At 38.7% G+C, this 21,872-nt stretch overlaps 2 protein-coding genes across 18 annotated transcripts in view; one reads left to right on the top strand and one right to left on the bottom strand.

The window, feature by feature from the left end:
* Positions 1-13,330, bottom strand: part of PIGN (phosphatidylinositol glycan anchor biosynthesis class N) — a 140,748-nt gene extending 127,418 nt beyond the window's left edge. For 4 of the 9 annotated variants that reach the window (XM_063639679.1, XM_063639818.1, XM_063639866.1 and 1 more), the window contains exon 1: positions 13,105-13,322. The gene's annotated coding sequence lies outside the window, so the exon portion shown is untranslated. Of the gene's footprint in view, positions 1-13,104 lie in introns of all 9 variants that reach the window. The other 5 variants (XM_063639711.1, XM_063639963.1, XM_055297369.2 and 2 more) reach the window with 3 other exon arrangements.
* Positions 13,331-13,484: 154 nt separating this feature from the next.
* Positions 13,485-21,872, top strand: part of RELCH (RAB11 binding and LisH domain, coiled-coil and HEAT repeat containing) — a 126,591-nt gene continuing 118,203 nt past the window's right edge. For 5 of the 9 annotated variants that reach the window (XR_010120864.1, XM_063639447.1, XM_063639611.1 and 2 more), the window contains exon 1: positions 13,538-14,290. Coding sequence is in view for 8 of the 9 variants with exons in the window: in XM_063639447.1 (XP_063495517.1) it covers positions 13,765-14,290 (526 nt within the window). In the remaining variant the exon portion in view is untranslated. Of the gene's footprint in view, positions 14,291-21,872 lie in introns of all 9 variants that reach the window. The other 4 variants (XM_055297290.2, XM_055297280.2, XM_055297254.2 and 1 more) reach the window with 2 other exon arrangements.

The raw sequence follows: 21,872 nt of genomic DNA, 5'->3' as shown, positions 1-21,872 counted from the left end.
AATCATGCAAATAAACTCTGTAAATAACAAGGATTTTGACAATAACTCTCTTCAGCCATTTATTAGGTTATGGTCTACAAAATTTTAAAAGGCAACTTGGTGTCTATTTTGTTTATTTATTTTTGAGACAGTGGTCTCACTCTGCCACCCAGGCTGCAGTGCAGCAGCACAACTTCCGAGGCTCAGACAATCCTTCCACCTCAGCCTCCCGGGTAGCTGGGACCACAGGGTGTGCCACTACACCTGGCTAATTTTATTTTACTTTTTGTAGAGACTGGGTCTCACTGTGTCATCCAGGCTGGTCTTGAATTCCTGGGCTGAAGCAATCCTCTCACCTCGGCCTCCCAAAAAGTGCTGGGATTACATGTGTAAGCCACTGCACTCAGCCTTGGTGTCTATTTTGGATGCGCTTGGAGATCATGTCCTTAGCAGATTCTGGCATTAGGTACATTACTAAAATTACCCAAAATGCAGATAATACCAATGAACTATAAAAGTGGTTGTGAGGATTAGAATAAATGTATGTCAAGTACCTAGCCCAACACTTGGCACTCAGTAAATGATAACACTTCAGTTTTGCTTCATAAAGATAAACTAAACATTATGAAACAAGACTAGTCACATGGTCACTAAATTCTGCCAATTCAACCACCTAATTAATTCTCTCCCTTCATCCTTTCCAATTGGAACGCAAGGAAGAGCAACAAATAGGGGGCAAAAGCTAAAAAGCCTTCCATAATTTCACCATTAAAAGTGATCATTTCTCGGCCAGGCGTGGTGGCTCACACCTGTAATCCCAGCACTTTGGGAGGCTGAGGCAGGCAGATCACGAGGTCAGGAGTTCGAGACCAGCCTGACCAATCTGCCAATGTGGTGAAACCCCATCTCTACTAAAAATACAAAAATTAACTGGGTGTGGTGGCAGGTGCCTGTAATCCCAGCTACTCAGGAGGCTGAGGCAGGAAAATCGCTTGAATCTGGGAGGCGGAGTTTACAGTGAACCGAGATCGTGCCACTGCACCCCAGCCTGGGCGACAGAGCGAGACTCCATCTCAAAAAAAAAAAAAAAAAAAGAAAAAAAAACCTGATCATTTCTCATCTTCTCATCGTCTACCTTAGAAACACTTCCATGGTAGCTCCTAGTTCACTGCTGTAATTATTTACTTTTGCAGTTTTACATACTAAATTATATGATCTTTTAGACACACTCCCAGTCACTTCTATATTCACAACATTCTTCCACCTGTGACTGATCCATTATTAGCTCCTTAGTAAATGTTTATTGCCTATATGAAGAAATGGCATATTATAAAGCAAAGGCAATTGAGTCAAACTTTGATTTCACAAAAGAACAAGCTGAAGGCCAGAAACATGAAGTGAGGTCTCAGCTCATACTGTTATTTAATACGCAGCAGTAAAAATCTAATTAGGGGAGATGAATGAGTAAACAATTATAAAGACTTAACTACCATCATAGACACATTTACTTTTAACCATTGCATTATCCAATAGAAGCTTGTATTATTCATATTTTCTCTGATCCTATTAAATTCCCAATATTATTAATTAAGTAAATCAGTTAAAGTAATGCTAATGCATTCTTTTTAAAAGTGCTTTAGGTAAGTATTCACAATATTTTAAAAAACATATATAGCAACTAGCTGAACAGAAAAATGAATGTCCTATACAATTACTGAGTTCCTATAAAAATCATGGCTACAAGACAATGAGACCATTTTTAAACTGTCATGCAATTCAATCCCCTCCCCCTCAAAAAAACTTTTAAGAGGATCTGAAAACTCCCCTAATCAAATTAATATAATAATTTCTTGATTACAGACTCACAGTGTTCACTACTAAACACGAATGACATAAACATTATATATTTAATATTTCTCAGCATCCAGTTGAGTTTTGCTTTCAAAGGAACTCATGTTTTCACTTCTCCACATTCACTGCCATCATCTAAGTCCATTATTTTTCATCTGGACCTCTTCAACAACTTACAAATGGTTTCCCTACCAAACTGCAGAAAACTACACAATGTAAATTCTCCCTTCATCTAAAGTAATTACATATTTTACTCTACAAATTGTAGTACATTTCATTTGTTCACTATAATTCACTCTACTTGTTCTTCAGGAATTTTATATACAGGTACTGACCCCAAAACTCAGATTAAAGGTTAAAACTCTTTAACCCATTCCCCATAAAATTTCCACTTTCTTCCCTTTCAATGTAAATTAGATTACATCTTTTCCCTTCTTAAAGTCTGTGAGTGGCTTTCCATTGTTCCAAGAGTAATATCCTATGTTCTTCCACTACCTCCATGGCCCTGCATACCTCTCTCACCTCATTATGGCAACCTATCACCTCCCACCTTGGGCTCCCAAAGTGCTGGGATTACAGGTGTAAGCCACCACACCCGGCCAAATGCATGTTTCTAATATGTATCCTCAGACTAGAATATAAGCTAGAATGAAGGCAATGACTGTGTTTCTGTTCACCCATGCTCACCACCTAATGGCATAGTGCAGTCACTTTATGATTCATTGGTGGAATGAGTATATATTTGAACTTTATTTATTTATTTTCCCCTAATCCACTGAAAAGTATAGTTAATGCAGCATCAAGTCAAAGAGAAATTTTACTTATTTTGGGGAAGATGGCAGGAAGAGAGCTAATAAAAGTCCTTGAAAGCTTGTAAAATTCCCCCTAAGTATCTTAGGAACCATCATTAGCTAATTAATCTTTCCAATTAGGAAGTACAGGCTCTATTGTCTCAAATTTCAGATAAAGAAAAGGTAAGAAATGAACAAGAAGTTTCAGGCAATTTTTATTTTTAAATAACTTATTTAATGAGATATATAACTAAGCTATAAAAGAGTATCTAAAATTCCAGAAAGGAAAACCAAGTGAGAATTGATCATTTTCTCTAACATTATGTTAGAGAGAATTGCTTTATCAAGTAATGATTTATTATCCTTATTTCTACCAGAATACAATGAGATATTAATGAGTTTAGAATCCCATATCTCTTTTTTACAGAATAATTTCAATTAATTCAGGTAGCAGGAATGAGGGAGATATAAAATTATAACTAGACAAACATCACAGTAATTATTGCCACCAAGATCCATTGATAAATGCTAAAATCAATGAATCAAAGTTTCAGGGAAACAGGATATTTGCGGTCTTAAAGAAACTTCTCCAAATATTTATTCCTTACAAAGGGAAAAATACTAACAACGGAGAAAATAGTAAGACACCATTTAACCAAGTGGTCATGGTTAACATAACCAATAGTAAGACATACTAACATCACGTAACCCTGACCAGATGCACTGAGAAAGGCAAAACATGGTAGTCTTGGCAAAAGAACATGTGGTATTCTTGTTAAAAATGCATAATCTCAATCTAATAATGGTAATATATCAGATAGACCCAAATTGAGACAGCCTACAAAATAATGGACAAGTACTCTGTAAAAGAATGGAGGAGGTTAAAGAGACTTACCTAAACACAACAAAGGAAACTGGATGAGAAAATAGACAATAGTGGAAAAACTAGTTAACTTCAACTAAGATCTGTAGTTAACAGTGTTATACAAATACTAATGTACTGGTTTTGATAATTATACGATGTTTACGTAAGATGTTTACATTAGGTGAAGTTGAGTAAAGGGTGTACTGGAACTCTGTACTGTTTTTGCAACTTTTCCACAGATCTAAAAATTATTTTTAAATAAAAAGTAAAAAAAAAAAATTTGGAGTCTGAATCTATACTCAAAAGATACACTGTTATAAACCACCACAAGTTTTATGGATAGCTCTGATTTCAGGTAACCTTTGTTCTTGTCAAACATTATTTGCTAAACTTACAGACTATCAGTGATTTAATGTTCACATTGGCATAAACCATACTAAAAAGCTTATGAATTAAAGATGGTGTCCCATAGGTCCTTATGGTTTTGTTCACTTTTCTTCATTCCTTTTTCTTTCTGCTTCTATAACTGCAAATGCCTCATTTTCAAGTTCATTGATTCTTTCTTCCACCTGTTCAAATTTGCTGCTGAATCCCTCTTGTGAACAGTTTGTTTCAATTATTGTACGGTTAAGCTCCAGTATTTCTATTTGGCTCATTTTATAATTTCTATCTCTTTTGATGCTCTTATCTCATTAATACATCATTTTCCTGACTTCCTTTAGTTCTTTGTCTATGGTTTCCCATAGCATTTTGACATATTTAAGATAGATGATTAACGTCTTTGTCTACTAAGCCCAATGTCAGGACTTCCTCAAGGGTGGCTTCCTCCAATTTATTTATTTTTTTCTGTGAATATGCCATCCTTTCCTGAATCTTTGTATGCTTTTTTGTAACTTTCCACTGAAATTTATATTTTGAATATTATAATGTAGTAATTCTAGAAATCAGATTCCAGAATTCTGGCATTTTATTTTTGAGGGGTTCAGCCTTTCATTTAGTAACTTTTCCAAACTATTTTTGCAAAGACTTTATTCCTTTTGTTTATGGTCATTAAAGTCTCTGTTTTGTTATCTTACTGATCAGCCAATGGCAGATTTAGATTTCCTTAAATGCCTAAAACAAAAACAAATAATACTCTCCCAAGTTTTTGTAATCTGGCACTCAGCTGAAGTACTCTTACACTAAGCTTGGCCACCTACACTTCTGCCTTAGCCTTCACCTTCTGCTTATCTAGCGCTCACAGATCTTCCAAAGGTAGAAGCGTAGGCACCTTTCAGGATCTTCTGGACATGCATTACATGTAATTTTTGCGGGGGATAAGGACGGGACAAAATTCAGCCTTTACATTGGTCACTCAGGAAACCACTAGACAGCTCAAAATGCACAACCACAGTATTTTAAGAACAAAGTCCATGCTAAATACAAGCAAGTCACACCAGAAATGCGGGCCATAGTCCCCACAGCTGCTGCCATTGCCACAATGGTGAATGAGGATGGTAATCCAGTGGATTAAATGCCACAGCACTCTGAAATTCAGCTGCCCTCTTCTTCATTATGCAGTCTCCTGGTTGCTGTAAATGTCAGACCAGATTTTAGAATCCCAAAACAGCTGATCCTGTCACTCTGCCCCCTTATGCTTGTTTCAGCGGAGGAACTAACCCTTATAATAAACCACCGTACTCTGCCATTTTCAGTAATGTCACCTAGAGATTGTGTTCTTAACCACTTCAACATTTACTAAAAATACACAAACCTACGATGTGAAGTAAAACCAGCCAAAACTGTTAAGATAGAGCTGGTAGTCCCAGCTACTTAGGAGGGTGAGGCGGGAGGATTGCTTGAGCCTAGGAATTCAAGGCTAGCCTGGGAACATAGCAAGACCCACTTAAAAAAAAAAAAAGAAGAGGAAAGAAAAACTGTAAGATAGTACTTGGAGCCTGCACACAAGATTATCAGATAAACTGTTAAGCCATATAATTAGCACTAGTTCATTTGCTTATTATTCTGGGGTATATATATTTTTTCATCATGATTTATGTCATTTTTAACTGTAAATTCTATGGGACTTTATAAAATCCCATATGAGAACTAATTTTCAAATTTTCTCATGGCAAGAAGAATAGAGGTTATTGGTTCTTTAGATGATTCATGCCCACTTGAGTTCAAAATGTTTTATCTATATCTCATATCCTTTTTCTGTTCCAGAAACTCTACCAGGATACGCTAGTCACCATGTCTCCTTAGGCTTCTCTTGGCTGTGATAATTTCTCAGACTTTGATTGTTTTGATGACCTTGTGAGCTTTGAGGAGTACTGGTCAGAGATTTTGTATAATGTCTTGCTATTGGGATTTATCTGATGTTTTTCTCATGGTAAGTCTGGGGTTATGGGTTCAGGAGAGGAAACATACATACATTAAGTACCATTTTCTTCACATCATATTAAGGGTACTGTCAACATGACTTACTAAACTGTTAATATAAAACTTGACCACTTAGCTGAGGCGGTTTGTTCAGTTTCTCCACTGTAAAGTTCACTGTAAAGTTTCTGCATGTAAATGTTCCCCCATTTCATACTACACTTTTTGGTAGGAAGTCACTACATTCAGCCAACACTTAAAGAGTGAGGAGTTACACTCTACCTCCTGAGAGCCGGAGGCATCTACATAAATTGATGTTCTTCTTATGAAGAGTATACATGTTAAACCCAGTCAATTGTGTAATTAAAAGCCATCTGTCGGCCAGGCCTGATGGCTCACACCTGTAATCCTAGCACTTTATGAGGCCGAGGCAGGTGGATCACTTGAGCTCAGGAGTTTGAGACCAGCCTGGGCAACGTGGTGAAACCCCATCTCTACAAAAAATGCACAAAAATTAGTCGGGCATGGTGGCACATGCCTGTAGTCCCAGCTACTTGTGGGGCTGAGGCAGGAGACTGCTTGAACCCGGAAGATCAAGGCTGCTGGTGAGCCGAGATCGCGCCACTGCACTGCAGCCTGGGTGACAAAGTGAGACCCTGTCTCAAAATAAATAAATACAAACATAAATAAAAGCCACCTGTCATTCTACAAGATTACACTAATATTATAATCATCAGCATTTCCACTCCTGCTTTCCCCACCTTACTTGAAATTAATTTTTACCAGTATAGATGCAAAGCCATTATTTCTTTTATAAGCTTATTCTAATCAGTACTACCAAAAAAGCCTTATAAATGATCTCAAACATTCAAGACATATATTCTATTATATGACTCTATTACAATTTATTTGAACATTATCCTGCTGATTAACATTGCTCACAATTGTCATGATTACAAATAATATGGCAATTAAGCTGCTCTCTTATGGTAAAGTTGGAGATTTTTAGAATTTTACAAACTGTAGAGTACTGACCCATAATAAAATAATTTAATGGACTGCAATTAGCCTTCTTTCTTTTTTTTTTTAAATGAAATAGAATACAGTACAATAGGACAGGATAAAATAGAGAATATATCACATCATAAAGTACTCCAGAAGTAGTACATTATTATTTTGAAAAAGTGTGTTTTTTTCCTGTGTATCCACACATCTATATGCTTGCATGTATGTAACCTGTACTGAAAGTTTTATTTCAAATTATTCTATGGACAAATAAGATTGAAAGCCACCTCTATAAGTGGAATTGCTCTAATAAACAATATTTTCAACTTTACAAGTGACTGGCAAAGTGTCCATACTAATTTAGATACCCTCCAGCAATGTATGAAACCTTGTATATCTCTAAATCCCCACAATTGCTTGATACTGTCATATTTTCCTTAAGACAATTTGAACAGGCCAAATTGGCATCCTGTTATTTGAATATGTATTTGCCTGATTACTAGTGAGTATGAACATTTTTTCATGTTTTCATTGGCCAGTTGGGTCTCTCTTCCTTTCAATTGCCTATTCATATCCTTTGATCAGACAGGGTTAGGGTTATCGACCTTTTATTTGACTTGTACATTAAAATTATATGTGTGTGTATGTTTATATAGTGTGTGTATGTTTATCCATAGCTAGATATACACATTTATATATAAATTTTGTTCATAGGGCCTTTTGTTAAAATGAAATTTTCAACTTTAATACAGTAAAATTTGTCAAACATTTATCCCTTCTGGTGTGAGTTTTTTGTGTCTTGTACTATAGAAGAAAACTTCCTTGGTTCTTATGTCACATATATTCTTCTAATAGTTTTAGATTTTTGCTTTTTACCTTTCATTATTTAAAATTTATTTGTGTTGGTTTGTGTCCTCTGAGACAAAAATAATTATTTGTATATGGTGTGAGGTAAACATCAGCTTATGTTTTTAACCAGCTCACAAGTATTAGTACTGCTACTAGTGTAGAATTTACTACAATAAAATTACACATCAGAAACAAACAAGTTTTAAACCTTTACATTCAAATCTTGGCTTCTGCTATTTGTAATAATAAAAAATTGGAAACAATATCTAACCATAGGGAACAGATAAATTGTTTATTCATAATGAAATACTATATTTCTGAAAAAGATACATCTCATAAATATCAGTATTAATAAAAAAAATTTTAAACATCTATTGCCATTCTCTCCCCAATGCAGTCAAACTTCTTGAAAAGACTAAATGTGACCTCTTTTTTTTCCTGACCACCTAAATCTCAAACAACTTAAACCTTATTGTCATTACTTCATAAGAAAGTACACAGTTAATAGTGCAAAATCTAATAGCTATATTTTAGTCTTCATTTTCTAAGCAACCTAAGCTTCCTGGGCTAAGTGATCCTCCAACCTCAGCTTCCCAAGTAGCTGGGACCACAGGTACATGTTCACCACATTCAGCTAAGTTTTTTATTTTTTGTAGAGAGGGAGTCTTGCCATGTTGCCCAGGCTGGTCTTGAACTCCTGGGCTCAAGTCATCTACTCACCTTGGCCTCCTAAAGTGCTGGGATTACAGGTGTGAGTCGCTAGGCCCAGTAGCCTTCTCCTTTTTATTTTTATTTCTTTTTAGACAGAGTCTCGCCCTATCTGTCGCCCAGGCTGGAGTGCAGTGGCGCGATCTTGGCTCACTGCAACCTCTACCTCCCAGGTTCAAGCAATTCTCCTGCCTCAGCCTCCCAAGTAGCTGGCATTACAGGCACGCAGCACCATGCCCAGTTAATTTTGTATTTTTAGTAGAGATGGGGTTTCACCATGTTGGCCAGGCTGGTCTCAAACTCCTGACCTCAGGTGATCCACTCACCTCGTCCTCCCAAAGTGGTGGGATTACAGGCGTGAGCCACTGTGCCTGGCTGCCTTCTCCTTTTTAATAGGCTCTTATCACTTGGCTTCTGTGAACATTACTGCTTTCATTTTTCACCTACACCCCTGACCAATGTTGAACAGTCTCTATCTGGTCATTGAATTTTGGAGTTACTCAAAACTTGGTCCTCAGCTATCTTTTCTTCTCACTCTATACTTTCTATCCTGGCACGTTTTATCAGATCCATGGCTTCAGTTATCACCTATATGCAAAAGTCTCAACAAATTATAGCTCCAAATCCACATACATAACTCCAACCTTTATAAATCTACATGGACATTTCAAAGACACTCCAACTGAGTAGGTTTAAAACCAAATTCATAATATTTCCCATGAGCCTTGTCTACTACCTACTAAATCCTTAGTGTTCACAATCTCAGGAGGTGACACTATCTTCCCACCAAGTATGTAAGTCTGAGAAATAGGCATCATTCTTTACACCCTATTCTTCCCTTTTATTTAATCCAACAATTGTCCACTTTGTGTTTCTTGAATCTGTTCATTTGTCTGAATCTCCACTGACGCCTCTGTAATTTAAGATGTATACCATCTCTTATACGAACTACTGCAATGCAGGAATAGGTCACCCCTATATAGTCTGACCCTTCTCTGATCCACTTCTTGCCATGTAGCCAGAGTATTACTTGCTTTTCTTTTTTCAAAAGAAAATCTGAATATCTTACCCCTTGTATAAAACTCTCCAGTGCCTTTTCACATACTAATCAAGACTAAAATCCTTAATGTGACTAACAAGGTCTTTTATAGACTAGACTCTGCCTTCTTTCCTAACCCTGTCTCATAGCACTCCCCTTTACTTGTAACATCTCACATCACTGGCCCCTTCTTTTATTCAAGTATCCCACTACTATGAGACCTTCATAGGCTCAATTCCTCTCTGCAAAATGCACTTGTAACTTATCTTCCACTCTCTCCTAACATTCCATTTCAAGCATCACTTCCTTAGGGACTATGCAGGTCAAGTCAGAAATGAAAACTTTTACTTCAGTTTGTAATTACATAGCTCTGTCTATGACTATTTGAATTAATGTCTGTCTCTGTCACTTCACCACAATTCCATGACAGCAGGACGGGGCATCTCCAACACTCATCAGAGTCCTATGCACTTAGTAAGGACTCAAAATGTTTGCTGAATAAATTATTTAGAATTATCATTTCAAGGGTAAATGCAATATGCACTATAGCCACTAGAGGATGCCCTGCTTCTGTTTTTGTACCTTCAGAACAAGCTGTGAAGATTGAAAATACTTAAAAAAAAAAACTAAACTAAATCTTTTATGATAAAGTAATTTACTATTAATGTAAATAAAATTGCAGTGATTGCAAAATATCAGCATTCACAAACTACTTATTTTAATTAGTTTAATTGCTTAACACTAAATATTACTTTGTATTTTTTTAAAGAAAATCACAATTTATTCAGATTTATTGAAAAAGAAATACCTCCAAAACAAATGCATAACTATTAAAATTTTAAAAAGGTATATTCATGTACCAATACAAGTTATCTAGTTTATATTTGTGGATGTTTACCACACACTGAGAAACAATAAAACGTGAGGTATTACTAAAACCTCAAGTCAACCAAAACTTGCATTCAGAACATTACCTGTGGTTCTTTTAAGAATATTAAAGCCTAAAATAACTTTTTTAAATACTAAAATGATTGACGTGCTTTGAAAAAAAGCCATCTTTTACATCTTCATTGCTAAGGCAGAAGCTTTAATAACTATCATTAGTCAGATGAAACATTAGTTGTAAGGGCCTAGAGTAATGAAAATCTAAGTAAAAAGGAAATTTCCCAACACTATTAATAATAAATTATTATAAGTAGTGATCGGTAATTTTTAATATTCCAGTGTGTGTTACTTATACATTATTCACGAATAACCAAACCTCTGTGTATTGTGGAAAAGAAAAGTACCTACTGGGAAGACTGGGCAGTTGATTTGTTATGGGCTTACAAGATCAAACACACAAATTCATGATGATAGGATAGGAAGCAGAAACAGAAGCAGAAAACTACAGATTTGTATGGGAAGAACTTCTCTACATGCAAGTTCTTACAACTCTCTAAGGAAACATCTTAAATCTATTTTCAACTTGTGTTTTAGAACTTAGACCCCAAATTAAAGATACTCCCTTCAGCCCTACTGACTTAATTGCTTTTTCAGGCTTGCACTGCCAAAACAGTTGATATTAGTTTTATTTTTAAAAACTTGTAAAATGTTCTCTACATATACTAATGTTTTATTAATTAATAAGTGACCACAGTAACAGTTATTGTGTAGCAGGTACCAGGCACTGGGACAAGAACATTCTCAACTCTGTGTAATTTCCTTATCCCCTTTGATAGATGAATTCAAGTGAGGCTGAGAAGTTAGGTAACTTTTTCAAGGTCTCACAATAAATAATGAGTAGAACTGGGATCTGAACTTAAGCTTTTCTATCTTATAAGCATAATCCTCTTAAGGAATCCTAAATGCAGGAGATTTCTCAATTTCCCAATCATGGAAATGGAAATATTGTATATAAACAATCCATTTCTAATCATGCCCTTCCCATGCCATTCACTAATCCTCCATTCCTGGATTCCAGAAATTGGTTCCATTTTAATCTCTCTGGAAAATCCAACTAAAATACGGATCAGCAATCCCTTTTGCTAAGAAATCTCTAACAGGATACAGTATTTGCCATTTCGATTCTATTTGGGGGGATTTTTTCCCCCTGTTTTACTTTTAATATATGGCACAGAAAACTATTTATCATTAAAACATTGGGAACTAATGTCCTATAAAAAATAGTTTAAATTCTTGGTACTATTTTTTAAAAAACTTCTAGCAAAAATAAAATTTTAAAAACCCAAATCTCCATTCAAATGAAAATCTTAGTTTATTGAGCCTGGGTAAATTGAAATTAAAGCCTACTCTTAACTGTTGGCATACTTTTACATGTAAACCAATAACCTGACCTAAGGTTATGTAAGAATCCTCTATTTTAATTTTTCCATGGAGCTAACGGGAGATACTTTACTGTGGAATGTTTACTACACACTGAATGTAATATGTCACTTACCTGATAGCACTAATTTCTACTGCCTATGTATTTCGGCATTTACTGGAAGCTGTACACTAAGAAAGGAAATCTAAAACCTGCAAAAGTGGTCATTTGTGTGCAAAAAAAATAGGAGCCATAAGAAATAGCAGTCTAATTGTATTGACTGGAAAATCCTTTACCTTTTCAGATTATAATCAAGGAATGACATAAAAGACAAACGTTGATCTTCTAAACTTAGGATATGTATTTTATATGCTAACATTTCATTTAAAAAATCAAAACTCTCTGAAGCATTCAACTTTTAAAATAGTTCTAAGTTCCAAAACCTTGATTCTAGCCTGAATGAACGAGTCAGAAATGTTGGGACATAAGAGAAATGATGTTAATTCCTTTGACTCCTTATTAGTGGAATTGATTTTTTTTGTTTTTTTTTGTTGTTGTTGGTTTTGTTTGTTTTTTTTTTTTTTGAGACGGAGTCTCGTTCTGTCGCCCAGGCTGGAGTGCAGTGGCGCGACCGCGGCTCACTGCAATCTCCGCCTCCGGTGTTCAAGCGATTTTCCTGCCTCAGCCTCCTGAGTAGCTGGGATTGCAGGCGTGCGCCACCACGCCCAACTAATTTTTGTATTTTTAGTAGAGAGGGGGTTTCACCATGTTGGTCAGGCTGGTCTCGAACTCCCGACCTCGTGATCCGCTCGGCTCAGCCTCCCAAAGTGCTGGGATTACAGGCGTGACCACCTCGCCCGGCGTGGAGTTGATTTTATATCAACCACTCTTGGCTTAAGTTTACTTACCTGTCTACTGGTGAGACAGCATTTGATATTCTGAAGGGTCCCTGTTCTGTAAATAGTGCATTAAATCTTAAGTGTTTATTGAGCACCTAATTGTTGTCCAACTCGAGGATGTTCCCAGATCCAGGCAAATGCCAACCTCAGCGTTCCCTTTTCCGTTTAGTCTCTCCAGCCCCCGTCCCCAACCACAGGCAGGACCAACTCTGGGGCTGAGAAGTCGCGCTGTCGTTAGGCCTCCCGAATGTGCAAGCATGTGGCAGAGAAGGGAAAAGAAGGGAAGTCACATTCTGACTACAGGCCTGGACACCTGCTATCCGTGGGGACAAAATGTCAGCACTGGCAGCAAATAGCGAGAAAAAGTGCAGCGCACTAGCGAAACAGCGCGTCCGCAGGCGCGACACCACAGTTTGGGCGCCGACACCCTCCGCGCACTGGTCCCTGAACTTTACCTGGAGCTTATCCCGGTCAGGCCTGATCTCGAAAACGAGGGCTCCTCAGCGCGAAGGCAGGACCCAGCTCCATTAAAGCTCTCGGGCAGGGATCCCCTCTACCCACTGAAGCGATAGCCGGGAGGGTATTCGTAAGCTACCACCACAACCACCCCTCAATCCCGGAACGCCCCGAACACCTGCCCGGCCGCTGCCGCTCTCGCGATAATTCTCGGGCCAGTCACCCGTCAGTCCTCTCCACGCCTTCCTTCTCTGACCAATCATGGAGGAGTCGTGGGTGGAGTTTTGCTTTTGAGCGGAGAGCGGGGCCTTCAATCTTTGCTATCTGGCGCTGGGAATGGGCGGAGCTGAAGAGGGCTGGGGCGGGGCTGGGCGGGGCTAGATTAGGGAGAGGGGCAGGGCACGCTCCAGTTCTCGCGAGACTGGAGACCAGGAAGACGCCTGCAGAGCTGGGCTGCTGGTGCAGCAGAGGCTGAGGCATCAGGTGCAGCTGCATCCAGATCTCCTGCCTTGGAGCCTACTCCTTGTCTCTAAGTCGGGAGGCAGGACGTGGTCAGGCCGGGGCTGTGGAGGTGCGCTGTGTCCCCTAAGGCCTAGAGGATTCGGGTTGCGGCCTGTCGGATCCAGTCAGGGAGGCGCCCACACTCCTGACAGGATAAGATGGCGGCGATGGCGCCTGGAGGTAGTGGCAGTGGTGGCGGCGTGAATCCATTTCTCAGCGATTCGGATGAGGACGATGACGAGGTAGCGGCAACAGAGGAACGGCGGGCAGTACTTCGGCTGGGTGCCGGAAGTGGCCTAGATCCTGGCTCTGCGGGCTCGCTGTCGCCACAGGATCCCGTGGCCTTAGGAAGCAGTGCGCGGCCAGGGCTCCCTGGGGAGGCGTCGGCGGCTGCAGCGACCCTGGGGGGCACCGGGGAGGCCCCGGCCCGATTGTCAATTGATGCGATCGCTGCTCAGCTGTTGCGCGATCAATACTTGCTGACTGCCCTGGAGCTGCATACTGAGCTGTTAGAGAGTGGCCGGGAGCTGCCTCGGCTGCGCGACTACTTCTCCAATCCAGGCAACTTCGAGAGGCAAAGTGGAACCCCGCCGGGGATGGGGGCGCCAGGGGTCCCTGGAGCAGCCAGCGTTGGGGGCGCTGGAGGTCGGGAACCGAGTACAACGTCGGGCGGGGGACAGCTCAGTAAGTGGACGCAGCCTGTCACACTCCGGCAGGGTTGTTGGGATTGTAAGAAGTTACTGTAGGGGAGAGGGGGTATTTCTGCCTGGGTCCCGAGGATAGGGACATTTTAAGGAACGAGAGTATTGGGGTGGGGGCGCTCTTTTGCGGTGGAAGCAAAAGGATCAGGCAGTGACTGTTCTCTCTGCCTGCCTCCAACCCTTGGCTGGTGTTACACTTGGCTCCTGGCTCCCCTATTGGTGTCAGTATCTATAAAATATCAAGAGTTTCTAGTTCACTGGCTATTACGGGACTCCAGAAGGTTCCCTTTCATACTAGTTTATTGCTTTAAGCATTTTTCCTTTTTCTCCAGTTACCTGAATCACACTACCAGGAAATAGTGTTACCTGAATTGCCTGCAGTAGTTTTTTGAGTCTGAGCCAGGAGAGAAAGAATAGGACACACTGCTGCTGTCTCCGAAAAGTCAGATGTACTTAAGACCCTTTGTCTTTGGGACGACTTTTTCACCGCCAAAATTAGGTTTTCTGCTGCACAAAATTTGTTCTGTTGAAGTAAAGTTGATGTAATTCAGTTTCAATGCCTTAATTTCAGTAATGTTCAAAATTACAGGAAATCCAAGGAGCAAGGCAGACAGGTTCTACCAGCAGTCTGTCTCACCATCCCACCACCTTGCAGGCTTTTCCCTCTGCATTAGATAGGAATTGATCTTTTTACCTTGTTGGAATGATTTTTAGCAGCATAGAGTAATCGTTTACCCCACATATTTGTAAGCACTCTTATGGCTTGAAAACTTACTGTCAAAGATGTACTGTACTGTATGTAGGATTCCCAGTGTCTCCCTTTTGGGAGATATCTTAAATATTCCCTTACTAATGTATGGAGATGTTTTAGTATGAGGCCATGTATTAATTCTATATTTTATTAACAAGTATTCATATAGAATTTTTAAACTGCAGCCTAATTGATTTTTTTTTAATCACTATGCTTTTGAATAGTGCTAGAGACTTAAGTTGCCAAACGTAGACGTGGTGGAAGCTTAGGGAGTGCATTTTCTATCAAGGTGAATCTTAAATATTTCCCCCTTGGATATGGGATTTTCTTAGTAGTTATAATTTCCTTACTCAATATGTAAGATAATCTTCTTTTTCGGGAAAAGATTTTCTCATTGCTGACCTTTAAGACTGTAAAATGAGACAGTAGTATAACAAAATTGTTATGTGTGGTGGTGGTTTTTTTTTTTTTTTTGGTTTTTGTGTTATTTCTAAGATTTCTAAATTATCTCGTGATTTTTCACCAGACAAGGTTTAGCTAAGATGTCACCTTTGTAAATGCTTCCTCCAGGCTTAGGTAGTTGCTTGGTGTCTTTCATTGTTAACTTTCAAACCTCCATCATAGCCTTTAGCCCGTTTGTGTGTGATTTGTTGACAATACCATTTTTCTCCATTGGTCAGTTCTTCAGAGACATTTTTATAATAAATTCCTCACACTTTGCTCAGTCCCTGGCTGTTGATGAACATAACTGAATTGTATCTGCTATGTTTTCAACCGTATTAATACAGTGAAATGGATTATTCCTTACTTGGTAACTTTATTCATTTAATTTTAAAGACTTTCTTGCCCTTTTCACCCTGTCCTATTAGGGCTATCATAGCATTGTTTCTAGTGAAAGTTCCTCCTTGCAAACTTTTTGTATTGAAAGAATTATAATTGAGCTCATTAAATAGTTTAGCAGTGTTTTAGAGTAAAACTTTACTTCTAAGTGCCTTTGCATTATACATTTTTATAGTTTCTTGAAATAACTAGAGTCTTATGATCAAATATCACAATTAAATATTCATGTGCACCTGTGCTTTTCTATTATCCTCATTTATTTGTACCTGTTTTAGGTACTGGACATATAAGTGTGTGTGTTTGTCTCTCTGTGTGTGTGTACACATCAAGGTTATTAAATTTTTACTTAATACTAAGCAAATGAACAACTGGGCAAAAAATTCAAAATTATCCATAATCCTACCAATGGTGTTTGCTTTTCCTGTCTTTAATGGTAGTTGCCTTACCTGCCTTTTCTGTGCATGCATTTTAAAAAACAAAAAATAGATTAAACTGTTTAACATAGTCTTATACAGGCACTATACTTTTTAGCATCAACTTGGATGTCAAATTTGCATACAGTAAAATTTACACGTTTTAAGTGTGTGCAGTTTGGTGAGTTTTGACAAATCAGTCACTACCACAATTAAAATACAGAACATCGGCAGGGTGCAGTGGCTCACGCCTGTAATCCCAACACTTTGGGAGGCCGAGGCAGCCAGATCACGAGGTCAGGAGTTCGAGACCAGCCTGGCCAACATGGTGAAACCCCTTCTCTACTAAAAATACAAAAATTAGCCAGGCGGGGTGGTGCACGCCTGTAATCCCAGCTACACGGGAGGCTGAAGCAGGAGAATCGCTTGAACCCAGGAGGCAGAGGTTGCAGTGAGCCGCGGTCGCGCCACTGCACTCCAGCCTGGGCGACAGAGCGAGACTTCATCTCAAAAATAAGTAAATAAATAAAAATAAATAAAATGAAATACAGAACATTTTTATTATCCCCAGAATTCCTTCATTCAATATCCTTACTTCCATCTGGACCACCACTGATCACTTAGAATTTCTCAACCTGGGCCTGGGCACTTTCAACATTTTGGGCCTGGTAATGCTTTGCCGTGACTGCTGGCCTGTGTATTGTAGAATGCTTAACAGCATCCCTGACCTCTACCCACCAGATGCCTTTAGCAACCACCACCATACCTATGCCACCCCAGTTACGACAACCAAAAATGTCTCCAGCATTGCCCAGGGAAGCGGAGTACATAATTTCCCCAGTTGAGAACTACTTCTATTGATAAGTTTTGCCTGTTCTAAAATTCCATATAAATAGAATCATAGAACGTAATTTTTTGTGTATCTGCCTTCAGCATGTTTTTAAAAGTCATCTATATCTGTGTGTGTATTTCTAGATCATTCCTTTTTGGTTTTATCCCTAAAAGGGGGGGATAAAAACATTTGTGTTTTTTAAGACATTTGTGTGTTTTTTCCAGTATTGTGTTATAAAGAAAGCTCCCATTTACGTCTTTATAAGAAACTGCCAAACTGTTTTCCAAAATGGACCATTTAAAATTTCTACCACCAATGTACAAGAGTTCCAGTTTCTGTACATCTCCTAAACACTTGGTATTTTCGGGCTTTTTAATGTAGCAATATCTCATTGTGGCTTTAATTTCTATTTCCCTGATGACTTATGATTCTGAGGTCCTTTTCCTGTGCCTTTTGCTTAGTATATTTTTTATGAAATGCCTATTCAATCTTTTGCTCCTTTTTTTTCTCCTTCAACTTCCAGGGTACATGTGCAGGGTGTGCAGGTTGGTGACATAGGTAGACATGTGTCATGGTGGTTTGCTGCACAGATTAACCCATCACCTAGGTATTATGCCCAGCACGCATTAGCTATTTTTCCTGATGCTCTTCCCCTCACCCCCCATGTCCATGTGTTCTCATCGTTCAGCTCCTACTTATATATGAGGACATACAGTGTTTGGTTTTCTGTTTCTGTTTTAGTTTGCTGAGGATAATGGCTTCCAGCTCCATCTATGTGCCTGCAAAGGACATGATCCTGTTGCTTTTTATGGCTGGCTGCATAGTATTCCATGGTGTACATGTGTCACATTTTCTTTATCCAGTCTATCATTGATGGGCATTTGGGTTGATTCCCATGTCTTTCCTATTGTAAATAGTGCTGCAATGAAGATGCACATGCATGTATCTTTATAATAGAATGATTTACATTCCTTTGGGCATATACCCAGTAATGGGATTGCTGGGTCAAATGGTATTTCTGGTTCTAGATCTTAGAGGAATCGCCACACTGTCTTCCACAATGGTTTAACTAATTTACAGTCCCACCAACAGTGTAAAAGCGTTCCTATTTCTCTGCAACCTCTCCAGCATCTGTTGTTTCTTGACTTTTTAATAATCATCATTCTGACTGGCCTAAGATGGTATTTCATTGTGGTTTTGATTTGCATTTCTCTAATGATCAGTGAGGATGAGCTTTTTTTCATATGCTTGTTGCTGCATGAATGTCTTCTTTTGAGAAATGTCCATTCATGTCCTTTGCCCACTTTTTAATGGGATTGTTTGTTTTTTCTTGTAAATTTGTTTAAATTCCTTGTAGACTCTGGATGTTAGACCTTTATCAGGTGCATAGATTGCAAACATTTTCTCCCATTCTGTAGGTTGTCTGTTTGCTCTGATAGTTTATTTTGCTGTGCAGAAGCTCTTAAGTTTAATTAGATCCCATTTGCCAATTTTTGCTTTTGTTGCAATTGCTTTTGGCATTTTTGGCATGAAATCTTTGCCCATGCCTCTGTCGTGAGTGGTATTGCCTAGATTTTCTTCAAGGGTTTTCATAGTTTTGGGTTTTACATTGAAGTCTTTAACCCATCTTGAGTTAATTTTTGTGTAAGTTGTAAGGAAGGAGTCCAGTGTCGATTTTCTGCATATGGCTAGCCAGTTCTCCCAGCATTTTATTGAATAGGGAATTCTTTCCCCTTTGCTTGTTTTTGTCAAGTATGTCAAAGATCAGATGGTTGTAAGTCTCCAGTCTTATTTCTGAATGCTCTCTTCTGTTCTATTGGTCTGTGTCGGGTTTTGTACCAGTACCATGCTGTTTTGGTTACTGTAACCTTGTAGTATAGTCTGAAGTGAGGTAGCATGATGCCTCCAGCTTTGTTCTTTTTGCTGAGGATTGTCTTGGCTATACGGGCTCTTTTTTGGTTCCATATGAATTTTAAAAGTTTTTTCTGATTCTATGAGGAATGTCAATGGTAGTTAAATGGGAATAGCATTGAATCTATAAATTACTTTGGGCAGTATAGCCATTTTCATGATATTGATTCTTCCTATCCATGAGCATCCTATTTATTGTGTTCTCTCTGATTTCCTTTAGCAGTGGTTTGTAGTTCTCCTTGAAGAGGTCCTTCACTTCCTTTGTTAGCTGCATTCCTAGGTATTTTATTCTCTTCGTAGCAATTATGAATGGAAGTTCATTCATGATTTGGCTCTCTGCTTGTCTGTTGTTGGTGTGTAGGAATCCCTGTGATATTTGCACATTAATTTTGTATCCTGAGACTTTGCTGTAGTTGCCTATCAGCTTAAGAAGCTTTTGGGCTGAGACAGTGGGATTTTCTAGATACAGCATTGTGTCATCTGCAAACAAAGACAATTTAACTTCCTCACCTCCTATTTGAATACCCTTTATTTCTTTCTCTTGCCTCATCCCTGGCCAGAACTTCCAATACCATGTTGAATAGGAGTGGTGAGAGAGGGCATCCTTGTCTTGTGCCGGTTTTCAAGGGGATTGCTTCCAGCTTTTGCCCATTCAGTATGACATTGGCTGTGGGCTTGTCATATATGGCTTTTATTATTTTGATGTATGTTCTTTCAATACCTAGTATATTGAGAGTTTTTAACATAAAGAAATGTTGAGTTTTATCAAAGGCCTTTTCTGCATCTGTTGAGATAATCATGTGGTTTTTGTCTTTAGTTCTGTTTATGTGATGAATTACATTACTGATTTGTGTATGTTGAACCAATCTTGCAACTCAGGGATGAAGCCAACTTGATTGTAGTGAATAAACTTTTTGATGTGCTGCTGGATTCGGTTTGCCAGTATTTTATTGAGGATTTTTGCATTGATGTTCATCAGGGATATTATTTTGCCCTTTTTTAAATTAAGGTTTTTTACATGTTGGTTTTGTTTCATTATTGAGTTGTAAAAGTTCTCTATATGTCCATTATCAAATGTGAATTTTGTAAATATTTTCTTCCAGTCTGATTTGCCTTTGTATTTTCTTTTTTTTTTTTTTTTTTTTTTTTTTTTTAATTATACTTTAGGGTTTTAGGGTACATGTGCACAATGTGCAGGTTTGTTACATATGTATCCATGTGCCATGTTGATTTCCTGCACCCATTAATTCGTCATTTAGCATTAGGTGTATCTCCTAATGCTGTCCCTCCCCCCTCCCCCCACCCCACAACAGTCCCCGGAGCGTGATGTTCCCCTTCCTGTGTCCATGAGTTCTCATTGTTCAATTCCCACCTATGAGTGAGAACATGCGGTGTTTGGTTTTTTGTCCTTGCGATAGTTTACTGAGAATGATGTTTTCCAGTTTCATCCATGTCCCTACAAAGGACACGAACTCATCATTTTTTATGGCTGCATAGTATTCCATGGTGTATATGTGCCACATTTTCTTAATCCAGTCTATCGTTGTTGGACATTTGGGTTGGTTCCAACTCTTTGCTATTGTGAATAGTGCCGCAATAAACATACGTGTGCATGTGTCTTTATAGCAGCATGATTTATAGTCCTTTGGGTATATACCCAGTAATGGGATGGCTGGGTCAAATGGTATTTCTAGTTCTAGATCCCTGAGGAATCGCCACACTGACTTCCACAATGGTTGAACTAGTTTACAGTCCCACCAACAGTGTAAAAGTGTTCCTATTTCTCCACATCCTCTCCAGCACCTGTTGTTTCCTGATTTTTTAATGATGGCCATTCTAACTGGTGTGAGATGGTATCTCACTGTGGTTTTGATTTGCATTTCTCTGATGGCCAGTGATGAGGAGCATTTCTTCATGTGTTTTTTGGCTGCATAAATGTCTTCTTTTGAGAAGTGTCTGTTCATGTCCTCTGCCCACTTTTTGATGGGGTTGTTTGTTTTTTTCTTGTAAATTTGTTTGAGTTCATTGTAGATTCTGGATATTAGCCCTTTGTCAGATGAGTAGGTTGCAAAAATTTTCTCCCATTGTGTAGGTTGCCTGTTCACTCTGATGGTAGTTTCTTTTGCTGTGCAGAAGCTCTTTAGTTTAATGAGATCCCATTTGTCGATTTTGGCTTTTGTTGCCATTGCTTTTGGTGTTTTAGACATGAAGTCCTTGCCCACGCCTATGTCCTGAATGGTATTGCCTAGGTTTTCTTGTAGGATTTTAATGGTTTTAGGTCTAACATATAAGTCTTTAATCCATCTTGAATTAATTTTTGTATAAGGTGTAAGGAAGGGATCCAGTTGCAGCTTTCTACATATGGCTAGCCAGTTTTCCCAGCACCATTTATTAAATAGGGAATCCTTTCCCCATTTCTTGTTTTTGTCAGGTTTGTCAAAGATCAGATAGTTGTAGCTATGCGGCATCATTTCTGAGGGCTTTGTTCTGTTCCATTGATCTATGTCTCTGTTGTGGTACCAGTACCATGCTGTTTTGGTTACTGTAGCCTTGTAGTACAGTTTAAAGTCAGGTAGCGTGATGCCTCCAGCTTTGTTCTTTTGGCTTAGGATTGACTTGGCGATGCGGGCTCTTTTTTGGTTCCATATGAACTTTAAAGTAGTTTTTTCCAATTCTGTGAAGAAAGTCATTGGTAGCTTGATGGGGATGGCATTGAATCTATAAATTACCTTGGGCAGTATGGCCATTTTCACGATATTGATTCTTCCAACCCATGAGCATGGAATGTTCTTCCATTTGTTTGTATCCTCTTTTATTT

The sequence above is a fragment of the Symphalangus syndactylus genome, chromosome 1 (genome assembly GCF_028878055.3).
Source record: "Symphalangus syndactylus isolate Jambi chromosome 1, NHGRI_mSymSyn1-v2.1_pri, whole genome shotgun sequence".
Classification (NCBI taxonomy): Eukaryota; Metazoa; Chordata; class Mammalia; order Primates; family Hylobatidae; genus Symphalangus; species Symphalangus syndactylus.
Note: the sequence above shows the minus strand (reverse complement) of the source record. Positions and strands in the feature narration are given on the sequence as shown.